At 39.5% G+C, this 27036-nt stretch overlaps 1 protein-coding gene across 2 annotated transcripts; it reads right to left on the bottom strand.

Annotated features, from left to right (window-relative positions):
* Window positions 1-507: 507 nt before the first annotated feature.
* On the bottom strand, window positions 508-24163 carry SPO11 (SPO11 initiator of meiotic double strand breaks). Of its 2 annotated transcripts, XM_003419912.3 has the most exons (13): window positions 24033-24163; window positions 22108-22221; window positions 19837-19925; window positions 19306-19372; window positions 18943-19051; window positions 18409-18495; window positions 16801-16837; window positions 16030-16139; window positions 14498-14597; window positions 14154-14191; window positions 11638-11714; window positions 1439-1550; window positions 508-950 (listed from the first exon to the last, which is right to left on the bottom strand). In XM_003419912.3, exons 1-13 carry the CDS (start codon window positions 24161-24163, stop codon window positions 831-833), a joined length of 1191 nt encoding a protein of 396 aa, XP_003419960.2. In that variant the 3' UTR covers window positions 508-830. The 2 variants fall into 2 exon arrangements, with proteins under 2 accessions (XP_003419960.2, XP_003419959.2); XM_003419911.3 differs by lacking the exon at window positions 22108-22221.
* Between the last annotated feature and the right edge of the window lie 2873 nt (window positions 24164-27036).

Genomic DNA, 27036 nt, shown 5'->3' with positions numbered 1-27036 from the left:
CAAGAAATTACAACTACAATTTCAGTGCTGTTAAAAGTTTACTGACAGTACAGAATAAGATAATAACACTCATCTCTAATTAAGATAGGTTTATGAGGGTGGGGAAGGTCACATCTTTACTGTTAGAGAAGCACCTTGTAAAAATTTGAGGCTTCTGTAAATCTTAAAACTGAAATTCTCTGTTTTTATAAACTTAGATGAGAGAAGAATTCAAGTGAACTGAAATGAGGCAATAACCCATTAAAATTCTGGAGAAAAAAATTTTTAAGAAATAATATCAATAAGAAGTATGTTCAAAAACAAAATAAAACACTGAAGACTACATCACCTCAAACCCTTATTTCATAATAAATTTTACTAATTTTATAAGTGAATGAATGAATGTCATACCGTGAAAGCAAAGGAAAATGTAACTAAGAAGAAATTCCTGAATAGTATAGCATCTCAAATTCACATTGTTATTATTTTGTCACTAATGAGCTATATCATACCTTAACATTAGTTATATTGTAGAAAGTAAACAAAATATTTTTTCACACTTTGAGACTAATTGATAAAAATATTAATTTTTCAAATAAAATTCAAAGGTCAAAATAATATGTATGTTCCTTTATAATTTACTTAAATCATAGGATAGAAATCAATCTCTATAGAGAAGAATGAAATATAATCTTTAAAGAAAATTAGAATGCAGCCTTCATTTTGAGAAAAAAATATTAGTGGAAAATGGTTTATAGAAATAAAAATATGTGTCCCTTCCACTACAGTGTTTACCAATTAAAACAAAACTAATGGAAAGCTTCTGGCAATCACGGGTTCTTCTGATGTTTTTATATCCATCCACCAAATTTTAGTTTGTTAGGTAAGTATACTTTGGAAAGATAATCAGATGATATGAAGGTCAAAGCTTGGATTTCTGCCTTCATTTTAGAGTCTGCCATTACTTCCATCTGTCAACAAAAGTTAAAATATAGTCATACCAGAGTTCTTTGCTGCATTTCTGTCAGTTCAACAGACTGGTACATCCAGACTTTGTTCTCCAAAATCATTGGCAGTAGCCTTTAGGGTCAACCAGAATATTCTAGAGCTGCTATAGCTAAAAATATCCGGAATGAGGATACCTGTGAGGGTGCCTTCAAAAATTAGGAGTGATTTGGGCTCTTTACGATTATTTCTCCCCCTTCTCTCCCACCCCAGCCACTCCCAACCTATGATACAGCTGTAGACGGTGGTTATATAACTCTGATGAGGATAAAAACAGGCTCTCTCCATTCTGTTGATGTTACCTGTTAGCATCTATATAATTCAATGTTTACTAACATTGGTTGTTGGTTATATAAAATTTCAAGGAGGCTGTTTTATATGAATATATGAATAGCCACTGCTAAAGAAAATGGTAATTAAACTTACAACATTTCGATTTTAGAAAGAAACATACTTCTTTTCTCCAAAATGGTTGGCAGGTAATGTAAGGTCTCTTCAGGATACTGTCAAGTTTCATTTGGTCCCGTTTTGTCAGTGGAATTAAAGTATTTTTAGGTATGTTTAACCTAGAAAAAAAACAGAAGAAAAAAACCTATCAGTAAAAGCGGAGTGCTCCTATAATTTGAAGGTCATTCACATTTCACCTCTATTTGTTGTGCTCTTTCAAGAAACTGAGAAATGACAGCCAGGAAAAGTGGTGCAAGTCCACCTGTTAATCCACTAATGCCATGCATATCAGCAGCAGGGCAGCCCGAGGATAGATGCAGGGAAGCCTCCCAGAGTCCTTTAAGCTCCACTATTGGAGCAGGGAGCACCAACGTGCGCGACCAGCGGCTGGAATTCACTGGGAGATTTCCAGTTCCACTGAGTACTTGATTCGTTGTAATTCACTGAGAATTCTGGGACAGGGAAGGTCGAACATTCCTGTTTAATTCTCTCTCTCTCTCACACACACACACATACAAGTATCTAGTTTTAAATTTGAAAAAAAATTATTTAAAAAAAAGTAGAACATAATTTTATCTTGGTATAAAACCCACTGCCGCCAAGTCGATTCCGGCTCTTTTTAAAAATAGAACATGAAAAGTCCAGGATTGATGGTGTGGCTACCGTTTGAAGTCACAGATCCCGGATTTCCCAGGGGAGCTCCAGTTTCATAGTCTTTTTCAGTGTCCCCATAATTATGACCATTTGCAGTGGCAGCTCCTGTATAGGGGTGACAATTTGATTGAAAGGGAGGCCTATGGAATTTCTCTTGAAGTCATGTTTCTGCAGCTAGCACATTGTTTTTCCTTTGATTGTATATTAATATGGAGTGGCTTTTGAGGTCACTGATGGAGCTGACATAAGACGTAGCTAGAGTCTCTCCAAGCCCCTCACTTTAATAATGATCGGATCATTTGTCCTGACTTTGCATTAGAAGTGGTCTTCACACAAACAGGTTACCACCACGGGGTTTTGACCACGACATATACACTAAATTCGACAGCTTTGATTCACTAGAGCATAAATATCCAAAAATCTAAAACACAATGTTTTCTCTCGTGCCCTAGTTTTTTAAGAGGGGGCCGATCACCCAAAACCTGCACATGTTCCATATTTAGGAAATAAGCACCTGTGTCCAGGGGTTGCTCGCTTCTTAAAGAAATCTAATAAACATTTTGAAGTTCACTCTCATTAACCAATTAACACAGCCAGATAATGTTTTTTTTTTTAATATCACATTATCGAAGATGAAGAAGAAGTGATAATGCCCTATGCTGAGGGACAGGTGGGCTCTTACTCTCTGATGGAAAAACAAAATAGTTAACCTCTCCAAGGACAAAGTCTTAAAAATGTGCATACCTTTTGACCCAGCAATTCTTCTGGGAATTCAGCCTAAGGGACTAATTCAAGATGTGGGCAGAGATTGGGTTACAAGAGCATCCGTCAAACACTACCTATAAGAACAGGATTTGGAGACCACCTATGTCTGACTATGAGGGGTTAACTCAACAAACTTTGGCACATCCCACACTGGAACTCAGTCACAGAAGACATTAAAATGAGATTGTAGAAGAGAAATATGTTTATTTACATGGGAAAGTAATCACATCGTGTTGTGAGAAAAAAGATTACAAAATAATATTAGAACATGATCCCATATTTGCTAAAACTTACAGCTATGGGAGGCAGAGCCAAGATGGCAGAACAGACAGATGCTTCCGTCGAGCCCTCTTTTACAACAAAGACCCGAAAAAACAAGTGAAACGAGTATATTTGTGACTAGCTGGGAGCCCTGAGCATCAAAGGCAAGCTTAGACAACGAACTGAGGGGCAGCGGAAGGAAGAGACCGTTCAGAAGTGGAGAGGAGTTACCAGACCTGAATCGTGGGGAGCCCTCAGGCACCATTCCCAGAGTGGTGGCGGCAGCGGGCTGGTCCTATCTGGCTGTGTTAATTGGTTAATGAGAGTGAACTTCAAAATGTTTATTAGATTTCTTTAAGAAGCGAGCAACCCCTGGACACAGGTGCTTATTTCCTAAATATGGAACATGTGCAGGTTTTGGGTGATCGGCCCCCTCTTAAAAAACTAGGGCACGAGAGAAAACATTGTGTTTTAGATTTTTGGATATTTATGCTCTAGTGAATCAAAGCTGTCGAATTTAGTGTATATGTCGTGGTCAAAACCCCGTGGTGGTAACCTGTTTGTGTGAAGACCACTTCTAATGCAAAGTCAGGACAAATGATCCGATCATTATTAAAGTGAGGGGCTTGGAGAGACTCTAGCTACGTCTTATGTCAGCTCCATCAGTGACCTCAAAAGCCACTCCATACTAACGTTCGGCCACAGTTTCCTCAGGGAGAAGCAGCCAGCCACACAGCCCACTCGCACCTCCGGAACCTGAGAAGGGCACTCTCGGCAAAAGCTAAGTAATTGCTACTTGCGTATATTTTACCACGCCCCCCCCACCCCCAAGCCAGCTTCAGCAGCTGAATCCCCAGGCCTGAGATAGACCCTGGTGAGCACCTAGAACCGTCCTCCCAGCCTTGGGGAAGGAAAAAATTTGCAAATGGGGGGAAAAGATAATCTGCTAGCTCCATTAACTGGGGGAGCTCAGGACAGAAGCAACTCCTATCCAGGCATAAACCATCCATGGACCTTGAGCACCTTTCCCTTCTGCATGGACCTGTGTGGGCCTATTTTGGGAGAATAGGCCCTTACTCACAAACTCCAACCATTTCAGCTGTGCAGTGGAGAGGTGGGTGTTTGACGTTTGACATTGCTTTGCCTAGTAAACAAGGTCCTCACCTACCCACAACAGGGACCTAATGACTGGTGGCTCCACTTGGGTCGCCCAGCCACCCTCGACAGGGGCCCAGGATAACTGGTACCTCCCAGTCCTTACAACAAATCTTTGGGTGCCCATGGTCTCTCTGCAGAGCCCACCCACCAGCACACTCTAGGGAACAGAGACGCATTTTCCTCAGAGACACTTGGGGGTTGGTTCTCAGCCCCCTGCCTTGTTCTGAGCATCACCCCCTGCTGCAATCAGATACAGGCATATATGCCAATCACCCCTGCCCCTCTAAGACTGTAGGACAGAGCCTATACCACACACTTGTTATCAGCTACCTGGAAACCTGAGCTGAACTCATAGAAGAAAACTGAATGGACTCCTAGACTGATATACCAGATAACAGCTCTAGCCAGCTGGGGACAGGACGCCAGAGCTCCAAAGGCGAAAATAATCAAGCTAGCTCACTCAAGCAACCCATGGGGTATAACAAAACAAAACAAAGCAAGCAACTACGACACAGTAAGCAAGCATAAACTAATACAATAACTTATAGATGGCTCAGAGACAACAGTCAATATCAAGTCACATAAAGAAACAGGCCATGATCACCTCAACAGGCTCTCAAAACAAAGAATCCAGGGATCTTTTAGATGAAAGTGCATTCCTAGAATTACCAGATGCAGAATATAAAAGTTTAATATACAGAACCCTTCAAGACATCAGGAAGGAAACGAGGCAATATGCAGAACAAGCCAAGGAATACACAGATAAAGCAACTGAAGAACTCAGAAAGATTATTCAGGAACATAATGAAAAGTTTAATAAGCTGGAAAAATCCATAGACAGACAGCAATCACAAATTCAGAAGATTAACAATAAAATTACAGAATTAGACAACTCAATAGAAAGTCAGAGGAGTAGAATTGAGCAACTAGAAGCTAGAATTTCTCAACTTGAAGATAAATCACTTGGCACTAATATATTTGAAGAAAAATCAGATAAAAGAATTAAAAAAAATAAAGAAACCTTAAGGATCATGTGGGACTCTATTGATAAAGAGAAATAACCTACGAGTGACTGGAGTACCAGAACAGGGAGGGATAACAGAGAATACAGAGAAAATTGGTGAAGATTTGTTGGCAGAAAACTTCCCTGATATTGTGAAAGATGAGAAGATATCTATCCAAGCTGCTCATCGAACTCCACATAAAGTAGATTTGAAAAGAAAGTCACCAAGACATATTATAATCAAGCTTGCCAAAACCAAAGATAAAGAGACAATTGTAAGAGCAGTGAGGGATAAAAGAAAAGTCACCTGCAAAGGACAGCCAATAAGAATAAGCTCGGACTACTTGGCAGAAACCATGCAGGCAAGAAGGCAATGGGATGACATATTTAAAAAAGTGAAGGAAAAAAATTGCCTGCCAAGAATCATATATCCATCAAAATTGTCTCTTAAATATGAAGGTGAAATTAAGACATTTCCAGATAAACTCAAGTTGAGGGAATTTGTAAAAACCAAACAAGAAATATTGAAGGGAGTTCCTTGGTTAGAAAATCAATAATATCAGGTATCAACCCAAGACTAGAACACCGGGCAGAGCAACCAGAAGTCAACCCAGACAGGGAAAACAAAAAAAAAAAACAAAGCAAGATTAAAAAAAAAAAAAAAAAGCCCAACACAGGGTAATGGCAATGTTATTATACAAAAGAAGACAACATTAAAATAATAAAGAGGGACTAAGAAATGTAATCATACACCTTCCATATGGAGAGGAAGATACGGCAATACAAAGAAATAAAAGTTAGTTTTAAATTTAGAAAAATAGGAGTAAATAATAACGTAACCACAAAGGAGACAAACTATCCTACTCATCAAAATAAAATGCAAGGGAAAAACACAGACTCAGCAGAAACAAAAACAAATATGAGGAAAGGACAACATATAAAGAAAATCTACTCAGCACATTAAATCAAGCAGGAAAAAGAAACCGTCAACACACAAAAAAAGACATCAAAAGGATAGCACTGAATTCATACCTATCCATAATTACCCTGAATGTCAATGGACTAAATGCACCAATAAAGAGACAGACAGTGGCAGAATGGATTAAAAAACAAGATCCATCTATATGCTGCCTACAAGAGACACACCTTAGACTTAGAGACACAAGCTAAAACTCAAAGGATGGAAAAAAAATATATCAAGCAAACAACAGTCAAAAAAGAGCAGGAGTGGCAATATTAATTTCTGACAAAATAGATTTTAAAGTTAAAACCATCAGATAGGATAAGGAAGGACACTATACAATGATTAAAGAGATAATACACCAAGAAGATATAACCATATTAAATATTTATGCACCCAATGACAGGGCTGCAAGATACATAAAACAAACTCTATCAGCATTGAAAAGTGAGATAGACAGCTCCACAATAATAGTAGGAGACTTCAACATACCACTTTTGGTGAAGGACAGGATATCCAGAAAAAAGCTGAATAAAGATATGGAAGATCTAAATGCCACAATCAACCAACTTGGCCTCGTAGACATATACAGAACACTCCACCCCACAGCAACCAACTATACTTTCTTTTCTAGTGTTCATGGAACAGTCTCTAGAATAGACCACATATTAAGTCATAAAGCAAGCCTTAGCAGAATCCAAAACATTGAAATATTACAAAGCATCTTCTTTGACTATAAGGCCATAAAAGTGGGAATCAATAACAGGAAAAGCAGGGAAAAGAAATCAAACACTTGCAAACTGAACAATACCCTGCTCAAAAAAGACTGGATTATAGAAGACATTAAGGATGGAATAAAGAAATTCATAGAATTCCAATGAGAATGAAAACACTTCCTATCAGAACCTTTGGGACACAGCAAAAGTGGTGCTCAGAGGCCAATTTGTACCAATAAATGCACACATCCAAAAAGAAGAAAGGGCCAAAATCAAAGAATTATCCCTACAACTTGAACAAATAGAAAGAGAGCAACAAAAGAAACCCACAGGTACCAGAAGAAAACAAATAATAAAAATTAGAGCTGAACTAAATGAAATAGAAAACAGAAAAACAATTGAAAGAATTAACAAGACCAAAAGCCGGTTTTTTGAAAAACTTAACAAAATTGAAAAACCACTAGCCAAACTGACAAAAGAAAAACAGGAGAGGAAGCAAATAACCCGAATAAGAAATGAGATGGGTGATATTACAACAGACCCAACTGAAATTAAAAGAATCATATCAGATTACTATGAAAAACTATACTCAAATTTGAAAACCTAGAAAAAATGGATGAATTTCTAGAAACACACTACCTACCTAAACTAACACAGAGGGAGAACAACTATATAGACCTATAACAAAAGAGGTTGAAAAGGTAATCAAAAAACTCCCAACAAAAAAAAGCCCTGGTCCGGACGGCTTCACTGCAGAGTTCTACCAAACTTTCAGAGAAGAGTTAACACCACTACTACTAAAGGTATTTCAGAGCATAGAAAAGGACGGAATACTACCAAACTCATTCTATGAAGCCACCATCTCCCTGATACCAAAACCAGGTAAAGACACCACAAGAAAAGAAAATTATAGACCTATATCCCTCATGAATGTAGATGCAAAAATCCTCAACAAAATTCTAGCCAATTGAATTCCACAACATATCAAAAAAATAATTCACCATGACCAAGTGGGATTCATTACCAGGTATGCAGGGATGGTTCAACAATAGAAAAACAATTAATGTAATCCACCACATAAATAAAACAAAAGACAAGAATCACATGATTTTATCAATTGATGCAGAAAAGGCATTTGATAAAGTTCAACACTCATTCATGATAAAAGCTCTCAGCAAAATAGGAATAGAAGGAAAATTTCTCAACATAATAAAGGGCATTTATACAAAACCAACAGCCAACATCACCCTAAATGGAGAGAGCCTGAAAACGTTCCCATTGAGATCAAGAACCAGACAAGGATGCCCTTTATCACCACTCTTATTCAACATTGTGCTGGAAGTCCTAGCCAGAGCAATTAGGCTAGATAAAGAAATAAAGGGCATCCAGATTGGCAAGGAAGAAGTCAAAGTATCTCTACTTGCAGATGACATAATCTTATACACAAAAAACCCTAAGGAATCCTCCAGAAAACTACTGAAGCTAACAGAAGAGTTCAGCAGAGTATCAGGATACAAGATAAACATACAAAAATCAGTTGGATTTCTCTACACCAATAAAAAGAACATCGAAGAGGAAATCACCAAGTGAATTGCATTTATAGTAGCCCCCAAGAAGATAAAATACTTAGGAATAAATCTTACCAGAGGTGTAAAAGACTTATACAAAGAAAACTACGGTACACTTCTGCAAAAAACCAAAAGAGACTTTCATAAGTGGAAGAACATACCTTGTTCGTGGATAGGGAGACTTAACATTATAAAAATGTCTATTCTACCAAAAGCAATCTATACATTTAATGCAATTCCGATCAAAATCCCAACGACATTCTTTAATGAGATGGAGAAAAAAATCACCAATTTCATACGGAAGGGAAAGAGGCCCCAGATAAACAAGGCATTACTGAAAAAGAAGAACAAAGTGGGAGGCCTTACTTTACCTGATTTTAGAACCTATTATACCGCCACAGTAGTCAAAACAGCCTGGTACTGGCACAATAACAGAAATATAGACCAATGGAACAGAATTGAGAATCCAGACATAAATCCATGCACACATGAGCAGTTGATATTTGACAAAGGCCCCAAAACAGTTAAATGGGGAAAAGACAGTCTTTTTAACAAATGGTGCTGGCAGAACTGGATATCCATCTGCAAAAAAATGAAACAAGACCCATACCTCACTCCATGCACAAAAACTAACTCAAAATGGATCAAAGACCTAAATATCAAATCTAAAACGATAAAGATTATGGAAGAAAAAATAGGGACAACATTAGGAGCCCTAATACATGGCATAAACACTATATTGAACATTACAAAGAATGTAGAAGAGAAACTGGGTAACTGGGAGCTCCTAAAAATCAAACACCTATGCTCATCCAAAGACTTCACCAAAAGAGTAAAAAGATTACCTACAGACTGGGAAAAAGTTTTTAGCCACGACATTTCTGATCAACGCCTGATCTCTAAAATCTACATGATACTGCAAAAACTCAACTTCAAAAAGACAAATAACCAAATTAAAAAACAAGCAAAAGATATGAATAGACACTTCACTAAAGAAGACATTCAAGTAGCTAACAGACATATGAGGAAATGTTCACGATCGTTAGCCATTACAGAAATGCAGATCAAAACTATACAATGAGATTTCACCTCACTCCAACAAGGCTGGCATTAATGCAAAGCACACAAAAGGATAAATGTTGGAGAGGCTGTGGAGAGACTGGAACACTTCTACACTGCTGGTGGGAATGTCAAATGGTACAACCACTTTGGAAATGGATTTGGAGCTTCCTTAAAAAGCTAGAAATAGAACTACCATACGATCCAGCAATTCCACTCCTTGGAATATATCCCAGAGAAATAAGAGCCTTTACACAACAGATACATGCACACCCATGTTTACTGCAGCACTGTTTACAATAGCAAGAAGATGGAAGCAACCAAGGTGCCCATCAACGGATGAATGGATAAATAAATTATGGTATATTCACACAATGGAATACTACGCATCGATAAAGAACAGTGAGAAATCTGTGAAACATTTCATAACATGGAGAAACCTGGAAGGCATTATGCTGAGTGAAATTAGTCAGCTGCAAAAGGACAAATATTGTATGACTGCTATTATAAGAACTTGAGAAATAGTTTAAACTGAGAAGAAAACATTCTTTCATGGTTACGAGAGGGGGGAGGGAAGGAGGGTGGAAGAGGGGCACTCACTGCATTCGATAGTAGATAAGAACTACTTTCGGTGAAGGCAAAGACAGCACTCAAGACAGGGGAGGACAGCAGAATTGGACTAAACCAAAAGCAAAGAAGTTTCCTGAATAAACTGAATGCTTCGAAGGCCAGCATAGCAGGGGCAGGGGTCTGGGGACCATGGTTTCAGGGGACATCTAAGTCAATTGGCATAATAAAATCTATTAAGAAAACATTCTGCATCCCACTTTGAAGAGTGGCATCTGGGGTCTTAAATGTTAGCAAGCAGCCATCTAAGATGCATCAATTGGTCTCAACCCACCTGGAGCAAAGGAGAATGAAGAACACCAAGGACACAAGGTGATGACGAGCCCAAGAGACAGAAAAGGCCACATGAACCAGAGACTACATCATCCTGAGACCAGAAGAATTAGATGGTGCCCGGCTACAACCAATGGCTGCCCTGACAGGGAACACAACAGAGAACCCCTGAGGGAGCATGAGAGCTTTGGGATGCAGACCCCAAATTCTCATAAGACCAGACTCAATGGTCTGACTGAGACTAGAAGGACCCCGGTGGTCATGGCCCCCAGACCTTCTGTTGGCCCAGGACAGGAAGCATTCCCGAAGCCAACTCTTCAGACATGGATTGGGATTGGATTGGACAATGGGTTGGATAGGGATGCTGGTGAGGAGTGAGCTTCTTGGAACAGGTGGACACTGGAGACTATGTTGGCATCTCCTGCCTGGAGGAGAGATAAGAGGGTGGGGGGGTTAGAAGCTGGCGAAATGGACACGAAAAGAGAGAGTGGAGGGAGAGAGCAGGCTGTCTCATTAGGCGGAGAGTAATGGGGAGTGTGTAGCAAGGTGTATATGGGTTTTTGTGTGAGAGACTGACTTGATTTGTAAACTTTCACTTGAAGCAAAAAAAAAATTATAGCTATGTACAGAAATAGAAGGATATAGACAAAGCATTAAAGGTACTCATCTGTAGGTGATTTTTATCTTGTTCCTTAATGATATTTTTTCTATAAAGAACACATAAATTAGATTTGCCAAACTTTAGGCACCCCAACTTTAAGTAAACTTAAAATGTGTTTTATGAAATTAAAACTAAATCTATGAAAGAATTGACTCACATGCAGGATGATTTATTATACCTTCTACGGAACACATAATAGCAAATAATTACCATTTAATTAGATTAAATGTGTTATACTTTCTAATTACAAAAGAATGGACAAAATGTTTTAACCATAAAAAGTAAAACAAAAATGTTTTTGCTGGCTGAAAGTGCAACTGACCAACTTTATTTGTGAAGTTTTTTAAGTAAATGAAATAGAAACACTGATGAATTTAACTCATAATTACATAATTCTGATTCACAGTCTAAGGAAAAAACACTAAGCTTACCTTTGTAGTGACTTTTTAGGCTTATTGTTACATAGTATAATGAATCACCATTGTGCTAAACCATCTAACCTTTTAATATCAGAAGGGAGGAGACCAAGCCATCTAATTGCTGGAACTGTGAGATTATGGGCCTCAAAAGACATAGACTAAAATAAAAAGTAAAAGTATATTAAAAAAAGTATATTAGGTCAGGCTAAATTGCAGAGAACCAGCATACTTTTATTTATTAGGAAGTACAAGCATTAAACGTAACTTCACATCCCCCGAGTCCACAGAAGAATATCCCAGTGAGCTTTGCTAAACCAGATTATCACTGACAATTTTAAAAGAGTTTTTTAGTGTTTCTGTATTAATTTTCCATAAAGCAAAACTATAACTGAACCTACCTGACCTGCATTTATTATTCTTCTTTGTGACTCATATTTTACCACCTTGCTCCACCATCCTTTTCGTCAGCTATAAACATATACAGGGACACTTCAGGACACTTAAGTTATATAACCAAATCCATTGCCATCGAGTCCGTTCTGATAGCGACCTTAAAGGACGGAGTAGAGCTGCCCCACAGTGTTTCCAAGGAGCTGTTGGTGGATTCGAACTGCCAACTTTTAGGCTAACAGTTGAACGCTTAACCACTGTGCCACCAGGGCTACGACAGTGGTTTCCAAACTGTGCCATGCCTTAGAATCACTTGGAGGGCACCACCTCTAGAATGGATGGGGGCTGAGGTTTGCACTTTTTTTCTTTTTTGTGATTTAGTTGAAAGTATACTGCTCAAGTTAGTTTCTCATACAAAAATTTATACACACATTGTTATGTGACCTTAGTTGCTATCCCTAGATGGGAAAGCACACTCCTCCTTTCCACCCCGGAATTCACGTGTCCATTCAACCCGTTCCTATCCTTTTCTGCCTTTTCATCTCACCTCTAGACAGGAGCTGCCAATTTAGTCCCGTGCATCTATTTGAACTAAGAAGCACGCTCTTCACAGGTATCATTTTATATGTTATAGTCCAGTCTATGTCTGCAGAGTTGGCTTCGGGAATGGTGAGGTATGCATTTCTAACAAGCTCCCAGGTAATGCTAATGCTGCTTGGTCCTGGGCCCAAACTTTGAGAATCACTGATGTATTTGAATTGCAGACTCGTGAAGAAATTTGGTGTTTTCATTTCTCCTTATGGTAGGAGAAAGGGAATTGGCAAAGTCAGAATCCAAGTCTATACACAATGTTGTTATGCTTGTTGAGTGTTGTTGAGTCGTTCCAACTCATAGCTACCTTATGTACAACAGAACAAAACACTGCCCGGTCCTCCACCGTCCTCAAAATCGTTGTTTTGCTTTAGTTCATTGTTGCAGCCACTGCGTCAATCCATCACGTTGGGGGACTTCCTCTTTTTCACCGACCCTCCACTCTCCCAAGCATGATGTCCTACTCCAGGGGACTGGTCCCTCCTTATAACATGTCCTAAGTAAATGAGATGAAGTCGTACCATCCTTGCTTCTAAGGAGCATTCTGGTTCTACCTCTTTCAAGACAGATTTGTTCGTTCTTTTGGCAGTTCATAGTATATTCAATATTCTTCGCCAACACCATAACTCAAAGGTGTCAATTCTTCTTCAGTCTTCCTTATTCATTGTCCAGCTTTCACATGAATAGGAGGTAATTGTAAACACCATGGCTTGGGTCAGGCTCACCTTAGTCTTCGAGGTGACACCTTTGTTTGTTTGTTTTTAACACTTTAAAGAGGTCTTTTGCAGCAGATTTGCCCAATGCAATGCGTCATTTGATTTCTTGACTGCTGCTTCCATGGCTGTTGATTGTGGGTCCAAGTAAAATGAAATCCTTGACAACTTCAATCTTTTCCCCATTTATCATGATGTTGCTTAATGGTTGAGTTATAAGGATTTTTGTTTAAAAAAAAAAAATTGTTGAGTTGGAGGTATAATCCATACTGAAGGCTGTGGTCTTTGATCTTCATTAGTAAGTGCTCCAAGTTCTCTTCACTTTCAGTAAGCAAGGTTGTGTCATCCGCATAACATTCGTTTTTAACGAGTCTTCCTCCAATCCTGATGCCCCATTCTTCTTCAAGAAGAACATAATACTCAGAGTATATCTGGCTATCAGACTATCTTGTTACCCTGAACCCCACAGCTAATCCTACCTGCCATCTGAGGTTGTATCAGCCATGCTGGAGGCTGGAATTACAACCACTGAAATGCAGATAGGTCCTAGACTAGGATACTGGCTCCTCTGGGACATTTGGGGCCCTAAGGTTACTAAGACAGCAATGGGTTTTTTGGGGTTTTTTTTTTTAAGGTTACTAGGGAGACCCTGGTGGCATAGCGGTTAAGAGCTACAGCTGCTAATCAGAAGGTCAGCAGTTCAAGTCCACCAGGTGCTCCTTGGAAACCCTATGGGGCAGTTCTACTCTGTCCTTTAGGGTTGCTATGAGTCAGAATTGACTCCACGGCAACAGGTTATTAAGGTTACTAGGGAGTGATAAAGGACAGCCAATGCAGAAAGTGCACTAAGGAACAGAAAATATCTGAATAGTGGAGTAAGGAAAAATATCTTGTTATACTTACCAGAGACCCATACTTATAGATGCACATTATTTCTATGCCTGTTAAAAGAAAACCAACTTTAAAATGTCTTCTTGCATGTTACAGGTTTGATCATTTGCCCTCTAAAATTTTATCTGACATCTGCAATTTTTATTTTCGAGGACATAACAAATGAAAAATGTATAGTTCTCAGTCTAATACAGCAAAAAAATAGCAATAAATTTCCTTGATTATAGTCCTTAATTTTTACATAATAATAATAACCTTTTAAATATTTTGTGAAAAGTGTCCCGAGAGGGAAAAAAAAACACAACTACAAATATGATTTAATTCTGGCACTTTCAAATAGTACAACGATAGATTACCATGTGGGTCAGCATCTACGAGAGTGAAAACGGGAATGTGAAAGAGATCCCACAGCTTCTTGACTAACAGTCTTGTGTTCAGGTCAGGTACTCCCTTTCCCTAAAAGCAAGATTGGAACTATACATTTTAATTTCAGTAGAATGAAATCGACTAAACTGCACCCTTATTTTACTAATAATCTAAGAGTTAAATCCTCCCCGCCGCCCCGAGTTCCAAGTGGTGGAGGGGTGGGGCTGGCTGTGACGAAACGGACAGCATAGAAAACGGGCTCATGAGCCCACCAGCATTCATACCTTTGCCTTTGTTAGCCCACTCCTAGGCAGTGATCCTAAGAAATATTTCAGCAGAAATAAATAATAAAAAATCCCAAACACTTAAAGGTATTTGTTGCAGTATTATTTAAAATTACTGCAAATACCAAAATATTACAAAAATGACTATAAATAACCAAAATATCTAACACTGGAGACGTGGAGAGGCGGCATAGCACAGCAATGACATGCAGCATCTGGGGGCCAGGCAGCCTGGGTGTGCACCTCACACTGCCACTTCTTTGCAGCATGAACCTGAAAAAGTGATGTGCTCTTTCTGCGTCCTGGTTTCTTCATCTGTAAAATGCACATCAGGAGTCCTGGTGGTGCAATGGTTAAGCACTTGGCTGCTAACTGAAAGACTGACTGAACCCATCCAGCAGCTCCGAGGGAGAAAGAACTGGTGATCTGCTCCCATAAAGATTACGGCCTAGAAAACCCTATGGGGCAGTGTTACTCTGTTACATGGGGTCAATATGAGTCAGAATCGACTTGATGGCACCTGACAACAACAACAAAAATTCACATAACTCTTCATAAGGTTATTATAAGAAGTTATTTAATAATTGTAAAGCACTTAGAAGCTTACCCAGTTAAATTTAGGGTTTAATAAACCCTAAATGATGAAATAATATTATAAAGTCATTAAAGCAAGAATTACATAATATTATAAAGTCATTAAAGCAAGAATTACATAGCGAAGTAATTTAAAGCACATAGTACTAACTGATGCCTGTGGCTCCCTGTGTGGAGTTATCTCAACCTCAGAAGCCACAACTTATGCTTCTGTGTTCTTTGCTATTCTTTGCACAATCGTGTTAAAAAGAAAAAAAAAGAAAGTCAGATCCTTTTGATTGAATTAATGGAATTACCTGGTCCACAAACTGTATGAGGAAGAACAAGGAGCCGCACTTGCTAACTCAACCTGCCCGAAGCCCCAGTGCTGCCATATCATGTAGGAACAAGCAGCCCCAGCGGCAACAGGGTGAGGTGACCCAAGCTCACCCTAGTACAAGAAACTCACTTTTGAGGTATTTAAGAATCGGGCCACTGCTTTGATTTTAGTTAGACTTGAGGATGTTTAAATGAACACCTTGAAATTCTTGCATCATATTGATAACAGAACGTTGTCCAAGCTGTGGAGATATTATAAACCCATCTTACCAATCACCAGAGCATACATGTTAGTCTGGGGACTGCAGTAAAGGCAGACAATATACCGTAACCATGATGCATGGAGATATTTTGCTGCAAAAGTTATCATCTAGGAGACGCTGAAATGTCGCATCTTTTTCCACAATTAACAGAAATTTTGCATCTGTAATTAAATCTGTGAAGTTAAGGCTGAACCACATGTACTCTTGAAGGTGACAGTATTTAAATTTACCCCACCAACTAAAATAATGATGCCATAGAGATCAATGAAAAAACAGCTATAAATAAAATATTTTATTTTACTTTTAAATATATAAATGCAAACATCTATTTATACTTTTAAATATTGTCTTCCTGGCTAGACAGCAAGTACCTAAGAGTGGGAACCACAGTGTGTTTATTTTGACTAGAGGGTCTAACTTGTTCTCTGCACATAATGAAGATTTGGTTCATCAGAGGAACAAATGAAGAATTATTGTAACCATTCCCAAAGACAACTCTTCAGACAGGGATTGGACTGGACTATAAGACAGACAACAATACTGGTGAGGAGTGAGCTTCTTGGCTCAAGTAGACACATGAGACTATGAGGGCAACTCCTGTCTGGAAGGGAGATGAGAAGGCAGAGGGGGACAGAACTGGCTGAATGATCACAGGGAATACAGGGTGGAGAGGAGGAGTGTGCTGTCTCACTGGGGGACAGCAACTAGGAGTACATAGCAAGGTGTATATAAATTTTTGTATGAGAGACTGACTTGTAACCTTTCACTTAGAGCACAATAAAAATTAAAAAGAGAAATCGTTGTAAAAGTTTCATTTTCCCACTCAAAGGATACTCCCAAGTCCTTGAATGTTAGATGGCACAGCAACAGCCTAAGTTGACAAAACAAGAAAGTTTTTTTTTTTAAATAAAAAGTGAGTATAACTTTATAATCTATCACAAAAATCTATATTTTCATTTTCCTTTGACTATACCAGTCATCAGAGATTTATTCCTCATTAAGAACACAGGAGGAAAGTTTCCGGGATAAAATGAATGCTTCAAAGGTCAGTGGAGCAAGGGCGGGGGTCTGGGGAACATGGTTTGCAGGGACTTCTAAGTCAATTGGCAAAATAATTCTAGTATGAAATCATTCTGCATCCCACTTTGAAATGTGGCGTCTGGGGTCTTAAATGCTAACAAGCGGCCATATAAGATGCATCAATTGGTCTCAACCCACCTGGAGCAAAGGAAAATGAAGAACACCAAGGCCACATGACAACTAAGAGCCCAAGAGACAGAAAGGGCCACATGAACCAGAGACCTACATCATCCTGAGACCAGAAGAACTAGTTGGTGCCCGGCCACAATCGATGACTGCCCTGACAGGGAGCACAGCAGAGGACCCCTGAGGGAGCAGGAGATCAGTGGGATACAGACCCCAAATTCTCATAAAAAGACCAAACTTAATGGTCTGACTGAGACTAGAGGAATCCCGGCGGCCATGCTCCCCAGATCTTCTGTTGGCACGGGACAGGAACCATCCCCGAAGACAACTCATCAGACATGAAAGGGACTGGTCAGCGGGTGGGAGAGAGACGCTGATGAAGAGTGAGCTAATTATATCAGGTGGACACTTGAGATTGTGTTGGCAACTCTTGTCTGGAGGGGGGATGGGAGGATAGAGAGAGGGAAGCCGGCAAAATTGTCAAGAAAGGAGAGACTGAAAGGGCTGACTCAAGAGGGGGAGAGCAAGTGGGAGTAGGGAGTGAGATGTATGTAAACTTATATGTGACAGACTGATTGGATTTGTAAATGTTCACTTGAAGCTTAATAAAAGTTATTAAAAAAAAAAAAGAACACAGGAGGAAACAGATCTACCCCTCAGTAAGAAAAGAGACACACGGCCCAAACTATCTCCCAGCAGGTGAGATCCTCTAGGAAGCTCTGTAGGTGAGAGGTTCAAAAAGCCAACACTGATGGGCCAAGGTGAATAAGGCTTCCTGATGCAGGGTCTCCTAAGCATCACCCTCCTCTTTTCCCAACTGGTAACTTGGCCCTTTTCCAAACATCTCTGCTAGCGTAGTACTATCGTCTTGCTATATACCAAAGCCAACCAAATAATTTAGCGTTAAATATATTAATTTCAGAACCAGGAAAGTATTAGCAAGGTTACAGGAACAACCATGCCATAATGGTCAAGTCACACTCTACCTGGATATAACAGTATATTTTTTTAAAGGAATGTACACATACGTTTAATTCAACATGACATTTGACAATTGGCATATTTTGAAACTATGTAATGTACCGCACTGTAAAACATATACTTATTTATACCTCAGGTTTAATTTCAAATCTTAAGCTCTAGACTACATAATAAAGCAGGAAATAGAACACATCTCAGAAACGAAGGGTCTGACAGGGACTTAATGCAGCCCGTGAGAGCATCAGTGGTGCTTACTGTCGAGCAACCAGTACAGTTCACTCTGGTGCCATCTTCCTCAATGTAGCTTAAATTGCCAGCAATTAAACCTTTTGATGTAGATAACTGAAAAAAAAAAAGGCATATTTAAAACCTTTTTCACTAATACATGTTGCTAAGTTATCCACCAGCCGCTCCTTGGAAAACCTATGGCACAGTTCTACTCTGCCCACAGGGTCGCTATGAGTCAGAATCGACTCGACGGCAACGGGTTTTTTGTTTGTTTGTTTTAAGCCATTCCTCATGTTTGCCTGCAAAACTACAGTTTTAACTCGGCTTGGAATTTAAGAAATAAAAAACATGTAAGAGAATTTAGGAATTGAGAATATTTGGCAAGTCATCTGTTTTAGTTCATTCCTGCAAGGGAATATATTGAAAACAGATTAAGTTTACAGTAAGAATAATATAGTATCTAGGAATACCAAAAGAAGGCACAGATTAAATTTTTATTTTGATCACAATTTTTACATATTCTGCTTTAAAATAAGCCGATTTGCACTCAGTGCTACTTACTATATGTAGGCTCCTCCTTGGCACTTTTAACATACAAGAAATGTCATTGATTATGTTGTCCACAACAGTCTGGTTACCAAAGAGCTGGATGTCAGTGTAATATATGTCTCTACGAAAATTTTAAAAATGCATTTTTAATTACTGATATTCTCTTTGAATATGACAAATAACCCAAAACCCAGTGCCATCGAGTCAATTCCAAATAGTGGGGTCTTATTTGAAGAAAATGTTAACTAGGCTAAACATATGAAGAAAGTTATTACCCATAGTCTACTCTTATGCAATTTTTGAAAGCATATAATAAAAGTTAACTAAATCACACATTGCATTTTACAGGGTAATTTGCCGGAACAATGTATTTACCTTTTGGTTGCGTAAGTGTTGCTTTGTACTAATTTATAAACCATGGACAATATTTTAAGAATTAGAGCTGGAAAAGACATGATAAACAAGTTACTCATCATTATCTCACACAGTAAAAAGATACTGCTAACAGAAACTACAATGGTATTCATTTTAAAATTAAAAAAAATATGAAATTAAAAAAAACAAGGATTATTAACTGTCCCCAGTTACTTTTTATACATTTTATCTTTCCAAAATAGGAGGACTAAATACAGAGTAATAACTGCCTGGAGAATCAGTAAAATTAATTTCTCCATGAACAGCTACACTGAGAGAATAATGTCCCACTGACCCACATACCCTGAAACCTACATTTACTTTGGAATGATAATCTACTCCCATGGTTGTTGACAACAAATTCTAGACATTTATCTCAAGTACAAGAGTGGTCTATTAAAGAACAAGTAAAATTTAACTAGGAGCAACTAAAAGTCAGAAGGGAGTTGAATATATTTATTTCTTCTTTACCACTAAACAAGAAAGATTTACCGAAATTTTGAACTGATTTTGGTGAATCACTTTTGATCTTTCTTGTGGTACACTGCGATACCATCTGAAGTCCCACAGAATCTTCAAACCTGTCATTTTGTTTAAAACAAGGGAGTAAGATGGAAAAAAACATTTTAAACATCAAACAGTATGTATTTAATGTCCTCTTCACATTAAGTTACACATCTCCTCTCCGTGTACTCACTGAAGCTTTGGCATAACTGTTTTGTAAACTTAGATCATTACAGGTGGCAATTAGCTTTGTGACATACAAAGCACTACAATAAAATGTTTAAAGAAAAAGAATTAAAGACCTTACTGTGATATATATACAATTAGATATACATATTTATATATAGAGATATATATATATACATATACATATATACACACATAATGTCTTTCCTGGTAAAATATGTAGTATACGTAAAAAGTTTTCAAATATTTCACATTTTTATTGGCATTTTATTCATTTTAATAATTGTTAGTTTTGAAACATTATAATTCTGATTTAATGCCAAAATTAATTAAATAAAATAATTTATATTAGGTTGCTGAATAGAACTGCCAAGCCTGTCCTAAAGGTGGCAGAATGCACCAGGCAAAGAGGCCAGATGTCGACTGCTTGAAGACTGGATGAAATCCATCTTTGAAAATATTATAGAAAAGAACTAGATAGTGCCCAGCCACGACTACTGGCCATTCTGATCAGGGCCACAATAAACGGACCTGAAAAAATGGGAGAAAACACAGAACAGAGTTCAAATTCTTAAAAAAGTCCAAACTTACCTGATCAGTTGAGACTAGAGGAATCCCTGAGACTAGAGCCCTGGGATACTCTTTAAACCTTGAACCAAAATTATCCCCTAAGGTCACCTTTTAGGGAAATAACAGACAGGCACACAAAATAAAGGATATTACCCATGAGTACTGGGACCCATTAAAAAAAAGATCTATGAGACCAAAATGTCAACACTTAGTCTCAAGCAAAGATGAGAAGATAAAGGGTCAGGGAAACTGAAGTACTGGAAATAGAACAACCAGAACACAATTAAATAGAATGTTGATATTTTGTGAAAAATGTAACTAACGTTACTGAACAATTTTTGTAGAAAGTGTCAAATGGGAACCTAATTTTCACTGAAAACACAATAAATTATTACACAAAATATGATTCAAAACTACAGTTTATATTAATTACAAAGGAATATTTAGCAACTAACTGATTGCTGTCAAGTTGATTCCTGACTCATGGCAACCCCATGTATTACCGGATAGAACTGCTCCATAGGGCTTTCTTGGATGTAATCTTTATGGAAGCAGATTGCCAGGACTTTCTTTCATGGCACCACTGGGTGGGTTCAAACCCCCAACCCTTAGGGTAGTAGTGCAAACAGTTTGCCCCATCCAGGCACCTTCCTGAGTAAGGAGCCTCAAATTATTTTTACTCTGTTTCTGTAGCTCTTAGAAAGTATGAGGCATCTTTACAGGGAAGAATCTATACGCTGAAAAGCTGGAAAACTATATAACTAGGCTCGAGGACTTTCATGAAGCCAATTGCTGACCTTACTCTTCTTGGACATGTAACTCAGCAGAGAGAGGAGATCTGACAAGAGCAAGAGCCTTTGAAATGTGCTGCTATGCTCCAGATACATTTGTTTTTGGTCTTCGGGATCGGTTGTAATTCCTCTGAGCAAGTGGTTTGCTTTTGCGGTATCTTATTGATGAGACTTCCACTGACCACATTTCCTCCACTGAGTGCTATGAAAGCTTAGATCTAAGTTTGGGGTGTATTCTTAGCAAGACAATAGGGCTTTATCATGTGCATTTTGAATTCTAACCTCTTTTGGTGCTCCATCTTATAACCCTAGCATTATTATTATTTTTTTTTAATTAGCCCTGGCTGTGCAACGGTTAAGTGCTCAGCTGATAAGCAAAGGTTGGTGGTTCAAATCCACCAGGAGGCTCTATAGGAGAAAGACAGGGAGATCTGTTTCCTTAAAGACTACAGCCAAGAAAACCCTACTCTGCCACATGATGTCACTATGAGTCAGAATCTACAGCACCCAAGAACAGCATTGTTCTTTCTTTACCTTATCTTTCACACCTAGCTTCCATAACTTTCTGTATGAAATATATTTTGTAAATTTCCATAAATTCTTTTTGGCATGTTAAAGGCAATGAAATAAATAAAGTCTGATTAGAACTCTGAGATAAATTCAAATAATGATACAGATACTGCATATAAAAATAAAAATGCAAAATGCCCACTTTATATTTTCCCAGCTTGATCTGTTGTCTATAGTGAATGCAGGTGCTTCATTTCTTGCCAAGCTTGCGATTATGTCTTGGATAATATTTTCGATAGCTGCAAGAACCTCAGTACTGAAATAAGAAACACACTGTGATTTGATCTTAATTATAAATTAGGCCTTTACAATATGTGACTTATCCCCAGAACAACACTAAGTAACTTTCGTTTCATTGGTTGTTTTTTAAGACCAGGTAATCCATGTCAATAATGATTTCTCCCATTAAACCTTGACATCAGTACATTAAAACAACAGCTACATTTAGAGCAATTACTTAGGGAAAAAAATTCATTTGCTTATAGTTTTATGTAATTCTCAATTACCAGTTGAAGTCATAGCTCCCTTTTATATTAATGAGGCAATATAATTTATAAACGCATTTTCCCTACTTTTTATACTAACCTACTTTAACGTAGCTGAATTTAGATACAAATTTGTCGGCTTGAGATTCTAACGATAAATGTTTTAATTAAAAATGATGTAATACTGGCTTTCAACTTGATTTTTTTTCCTCAAAAATGCAGTGCGAAAATATTCCAAAAGAAACACTACTCTTAGCACATTACCCTAGCTGATTTCGTGCCTTGAATCAACGTTTTTGGATTTTAGTAATACAAAAGAGAGGGAAAAAAAGTTAAATCAGTGCCATGAAATGAATAAATTTTGATTTCTGTACCAAATGGTTGACTTCGCAACTCTTATGCCATTTCACAGCAATATTAAGACTGAGCCCAGTTTTCTGTCAGCTGACAAAAATTTTAATTTCACCATTTAACTTTAAACCATCAGTTTTCAAAAATGTTCTGTTACATACACAAATAGCATATTGAGTAGGAATGGAAAATCAAATTAAATCTGGAAAATGGGTAAAATGTAGAGTTTTAATTTCCACGAAAACTCCATTGGCTGAAAAAACACGTATTTAAAAACCAATATTTTCTAACAATGAGAGGTAAAAACTAACTCAAATATCTCATTAGTTTTTCCAGTTTGAAAAAATGTTGCTCAACAATACTGTAACCAACCTTAAGATACAATCAGATTAATTTACATCTGAAATGTAAACAAGGAACTCCCCACTCCCTCCCTTCTCTCACCCTCTCAAGCTTTCCCTCAAACTAAATTCTTTTGTCAAAAGTTTGTTTGCTTATGGGTGTTTTTGTTTCGTTTTTGGCACTTAGCTCGGGCTTAAAAAAAAAGTTCGCTGATAAACCAGACACAAAAAGCGAGCAAAACGACAGAACATTTTAACTTAATAAAATTTATAACATTCTCTGTAGTTAATTGCAATTGCAGTACCTGGACAATCTCTGTAATTAATTTTAAAAAATCATTTACATTGTGTCCATTTCCGTGTATACGTCAAAAGAACGGTTCTTTTATTATAAGTTACTTAAAAGAGGTACACTGAAATACTGGTCATTTTGAGAAAGACATTGCTTACTGAGTGTGAACTGTCATTTTCCCTCAAAAAAAAAAAAAAAACTTGCAGTCAAAAACCTTTTTAAGTTAAAAATTTATGAAGAACTCCGAGAGCCTGACTGCGAGGATGCTCCTAGAACATTCTAGGAGAGCGTTCTAGGAAAACATTCTAGAAGACACAAAGCAGGCTGTGCCCAGGCTTTGGGGTTGGCAAGAAGAGCTGAAGCAGGAAGGTGGCAGGAACGCTAAGGAAGGGCCTCTCTGGGGGCTGGGGGCTGGGGGCTGGGGGCTGGTCTGAGAGGCACCCCCCCCCCCGGTGGCCTGGACAACAGCGAGGTGGCCCTGCTCCCCTGAGGTCAGAGCGACAGGAATTAGCTCAGAAAGGGGCGCCCCAAAATCTATTTTGCACATCTTCCTCCTCAACCCACGCGCCCCATGGAACATTCTCGCTCTCTCTTATACCTCGAGGCAGGGCGGGTCCCCCCGCGAGGGGTCTCCTCGCCGACTCTCCTCAGGTCGGCCAGCAGGAAAGCCCTGTGCTGGTCCAAAACCTTGAAGAACGAGGCCTCAGGCCCCATGGGTGCGAAGGCCATGAAGGCCGACGCCGCCGATGAAATCTTGCCCACCGCCCACCGCGCGCTTCCACACAGCTAGGCGCGCCTTTCCCGCGCTTTCTTTCGGGCTGGGCCAGCGCGCGTGCGCACACCGCACCCCGGGAGGCGGGGTCGGGAGGACGCATGCCTACAGACGCTTTTCCGATGGAGTGGAGTGCGCAAGCGCACACCCTTTTCCGGTGTGGTCCCACCTGGGGAGTGTAAGTGATGCGCGCCTCCCGGGTGCGCGGTATGGTCAGCAACTGAATGTGCAGGGCTGAGACGTTTATGCGGCATGCATGGGATGTTGGACTCAAAATTCCTTGAGATGGTTTTATTTTCTCTTTTTTTCTTCTTGCTTTTTTAGTTAAAGCAGCACGAGCGATTTTTCATTAAAACAGAGAATTAGGCATTGGACGAATCTGCTGCAAAAGACCTCTTTAAAGTATTAAGGAGAGATGCCACTTTGGTGACTAAGGCGTGCCTGACCCAAGGTAGGTCGGAATCGACTTGATGGCAGTGGGTTTGGGTTTTTGGGTTTTCATATGCATGGGAAAGCCGGACAATGACTAAGGGAGGCAGAAGAAATTGATGTTTTTGAACTGTTGTGTTGGTGAAGAATATTGAATATACCATGGACTGCCAGAAGACTAATAAATCTGTCTCGGAAGAAGTACAGCCAGAATGCTCCTTAGAAGCAAGTCTGGGGAGACTTCGTCTCACATACTTTGGACATGTTTTCAGGAGAGACCAGTCCCAGGAGAAGAACATCATGCTTAGTAAAGTACAGGGTGAGCGAAAGAGAGAAACACCCTCAAGGAGATGGATTGACCTAGTGGTTGCATCACTGGATGCAAACATACCAACAGTTGTGAGGATGGTGCAGGACCGGGCAGTGTTTTATTCTGTTGTATACAGGGTCTCTCTGAGTAGGAACCGACTCAACGGCACCTAACAGCAACAACAACTAGGCGCTAGGTTCGACATTAACGTTTACACAGTAGTTGAAGGCTTGCAAAATCCATTTCACACAACAGATCTCTTCCAGTTGTCATAGCAACCCCAGGGAGTTCCTAATGTTATCACCCTGATTTTGTAGGAGAGGAAAAAGTGAGGTCCACGCAAATTAGGCAGACCTGAGTTAAAATCCCAGCTTGACCACTTTGTAGGACTCCCAGATTTAGCAGACTAAATACAGGACATCCTGTTAAACTGGAATTTTAGAGAAACAACAAATACTTGGGGACATACTTTTACTAAAAATAGTAATTATCAGAAATTCTTGTTTAACTGGGGTATTTTTTTAAAATTATTATTAATTTAGCACCCCTGACACTGCACCCTGTCCTCCCACTGCAGGCTTGAGGAGCTGCGCCATGAACCCCCACTTTCTTCAAGCCTTGTAAAGCAGAAGGGCAGAAGGTAGGAACTTTGAAGGCCCAGGAAGGGAGTCCTGGCCCTGGGGCGGGGGGGCGATGTTATTGAGGGAGAAGAGTGGGGAGAGACTGGAGCAAGCTCATCTCTGGGCTGAGTGACATCATGGCCTGTGGAGGCCTGGTCCTAGGTGGATGGATGGGGACCTGGAACTATGCCCCAGAAGAGCCACCGGTCTCCAGTCCCACTCCTGAGAACTGTTTTCTTCCCTCAGCTCCCAGTTACTTGATAGTTCTGAAAATAACTGGTTCCCCATCATAAATAATGGATCACAGTCTCAGGGGAGGGGGAAGCTGAGGAGAAACAGATGACCACTTAAATAATTCAGTTGACACACCGAGAAATGCATTTAAAATAATCCACAGCCTTCAGAGGCAAAAGTGATCACCTCCACTTCACAGGAGAAGGCACTGAGGCTTGGAGACGTTGACCAATTCAAGCAAGATTGCATCCCCCCCCAAAAAAAGGTACAGAGAAAGGAGGCCTGGTGGTACAGTGGTTAAGTGCTTGGCTGCTAACAAAAAGGTCAGCATTTAGAACCCACCAGCCACTCCGTGGGAGAAAGATGTAGTAGTCTTCTGCTTCCATAAAGATTTCAAAACACAACCAAACCCAGTGCCGTCGAGTCGATTCTGACTCATAGTGACCCTAAAGGACAGAGTATAACTGCCCCATAGAGTTTCCAAGGAGCGCCTGGCAGATTTGAACTGCCGACCCTTTGGTCAGCAGCCGTAGCACTTAACGACTATACCACCAGGGTTTCCACTAAAGATTACAGTCTTGGAAACCCTATGGGGTAGTTCTACTCTGTGCTGTAGGGCTGCTATGAGTCAGCATAGACTCAACAGCAATGATTTTTTTTTTTTTGGACAGAGCTGGGGGCACACCTCGACTCCAAACTCACATGCATAACTAAAGTATATGAAGTATCCTGGGGTCTGGTTAGGAGTGTCAGAATTTTCTGGGGGCTTTTTTGCTGGTGGAATTACCCCTGCAGCTGGGAGCTGGCACGGCGGGCTCTCCTTTATTCTCCTCAGTGAGGAGCAAACAACTAAAAAGCCCATGAAGCCAGTGGGCAAGTCCATGACGTCATCGAGGCTTGTCTGCTGGGAGGTGCCTCTCACCTGTGAGGAGGACCTTCTGGGCTTGCTTCTTTCTGTGTCTTGCCACTGGCTCTTGGAGATAAATCGCTGAACTGGGGTGAAAGGACCCTTGTGTACCACTTCGTCCTGGAATCAGCCAGAAGCCAACGGGCTTACTAGATCCAACAGGGAAGATAAGGGATCAAAACCAAGAAGTGAGCGAGCTTGTAATAAACCTGGTATTCCTGCGGAGAGGAGCTTGAGGGGCTGACTTGAAAGGTCTCCATAGGGCTCCCACCTGGGCAGACAAAAGCAGACAGTCCTAGCAAGTCCTTTCTATGCAGATGCTCCTCTGCC

The sequence above is a fragment of the Loxodonta africana genome, chromosome 24 (genome assembly GCF_030014295.1).
Source record: "Loxodonta africana isolate mLoxAfr1 chromosome 24, mLoxAfr1.hap2, whole genome shotgun sequence".
Lineage (NCBI taxonomy): Eukaryota > Metazoa > Chordata > Mammalia > Proboscidea > Elephantidae > Loxodonta > Loxodonta africana.
Note: the sequence above shows the minus strand (reverse complement) of the source record. Positions and strands in the feature narration are given on the sequence as shown.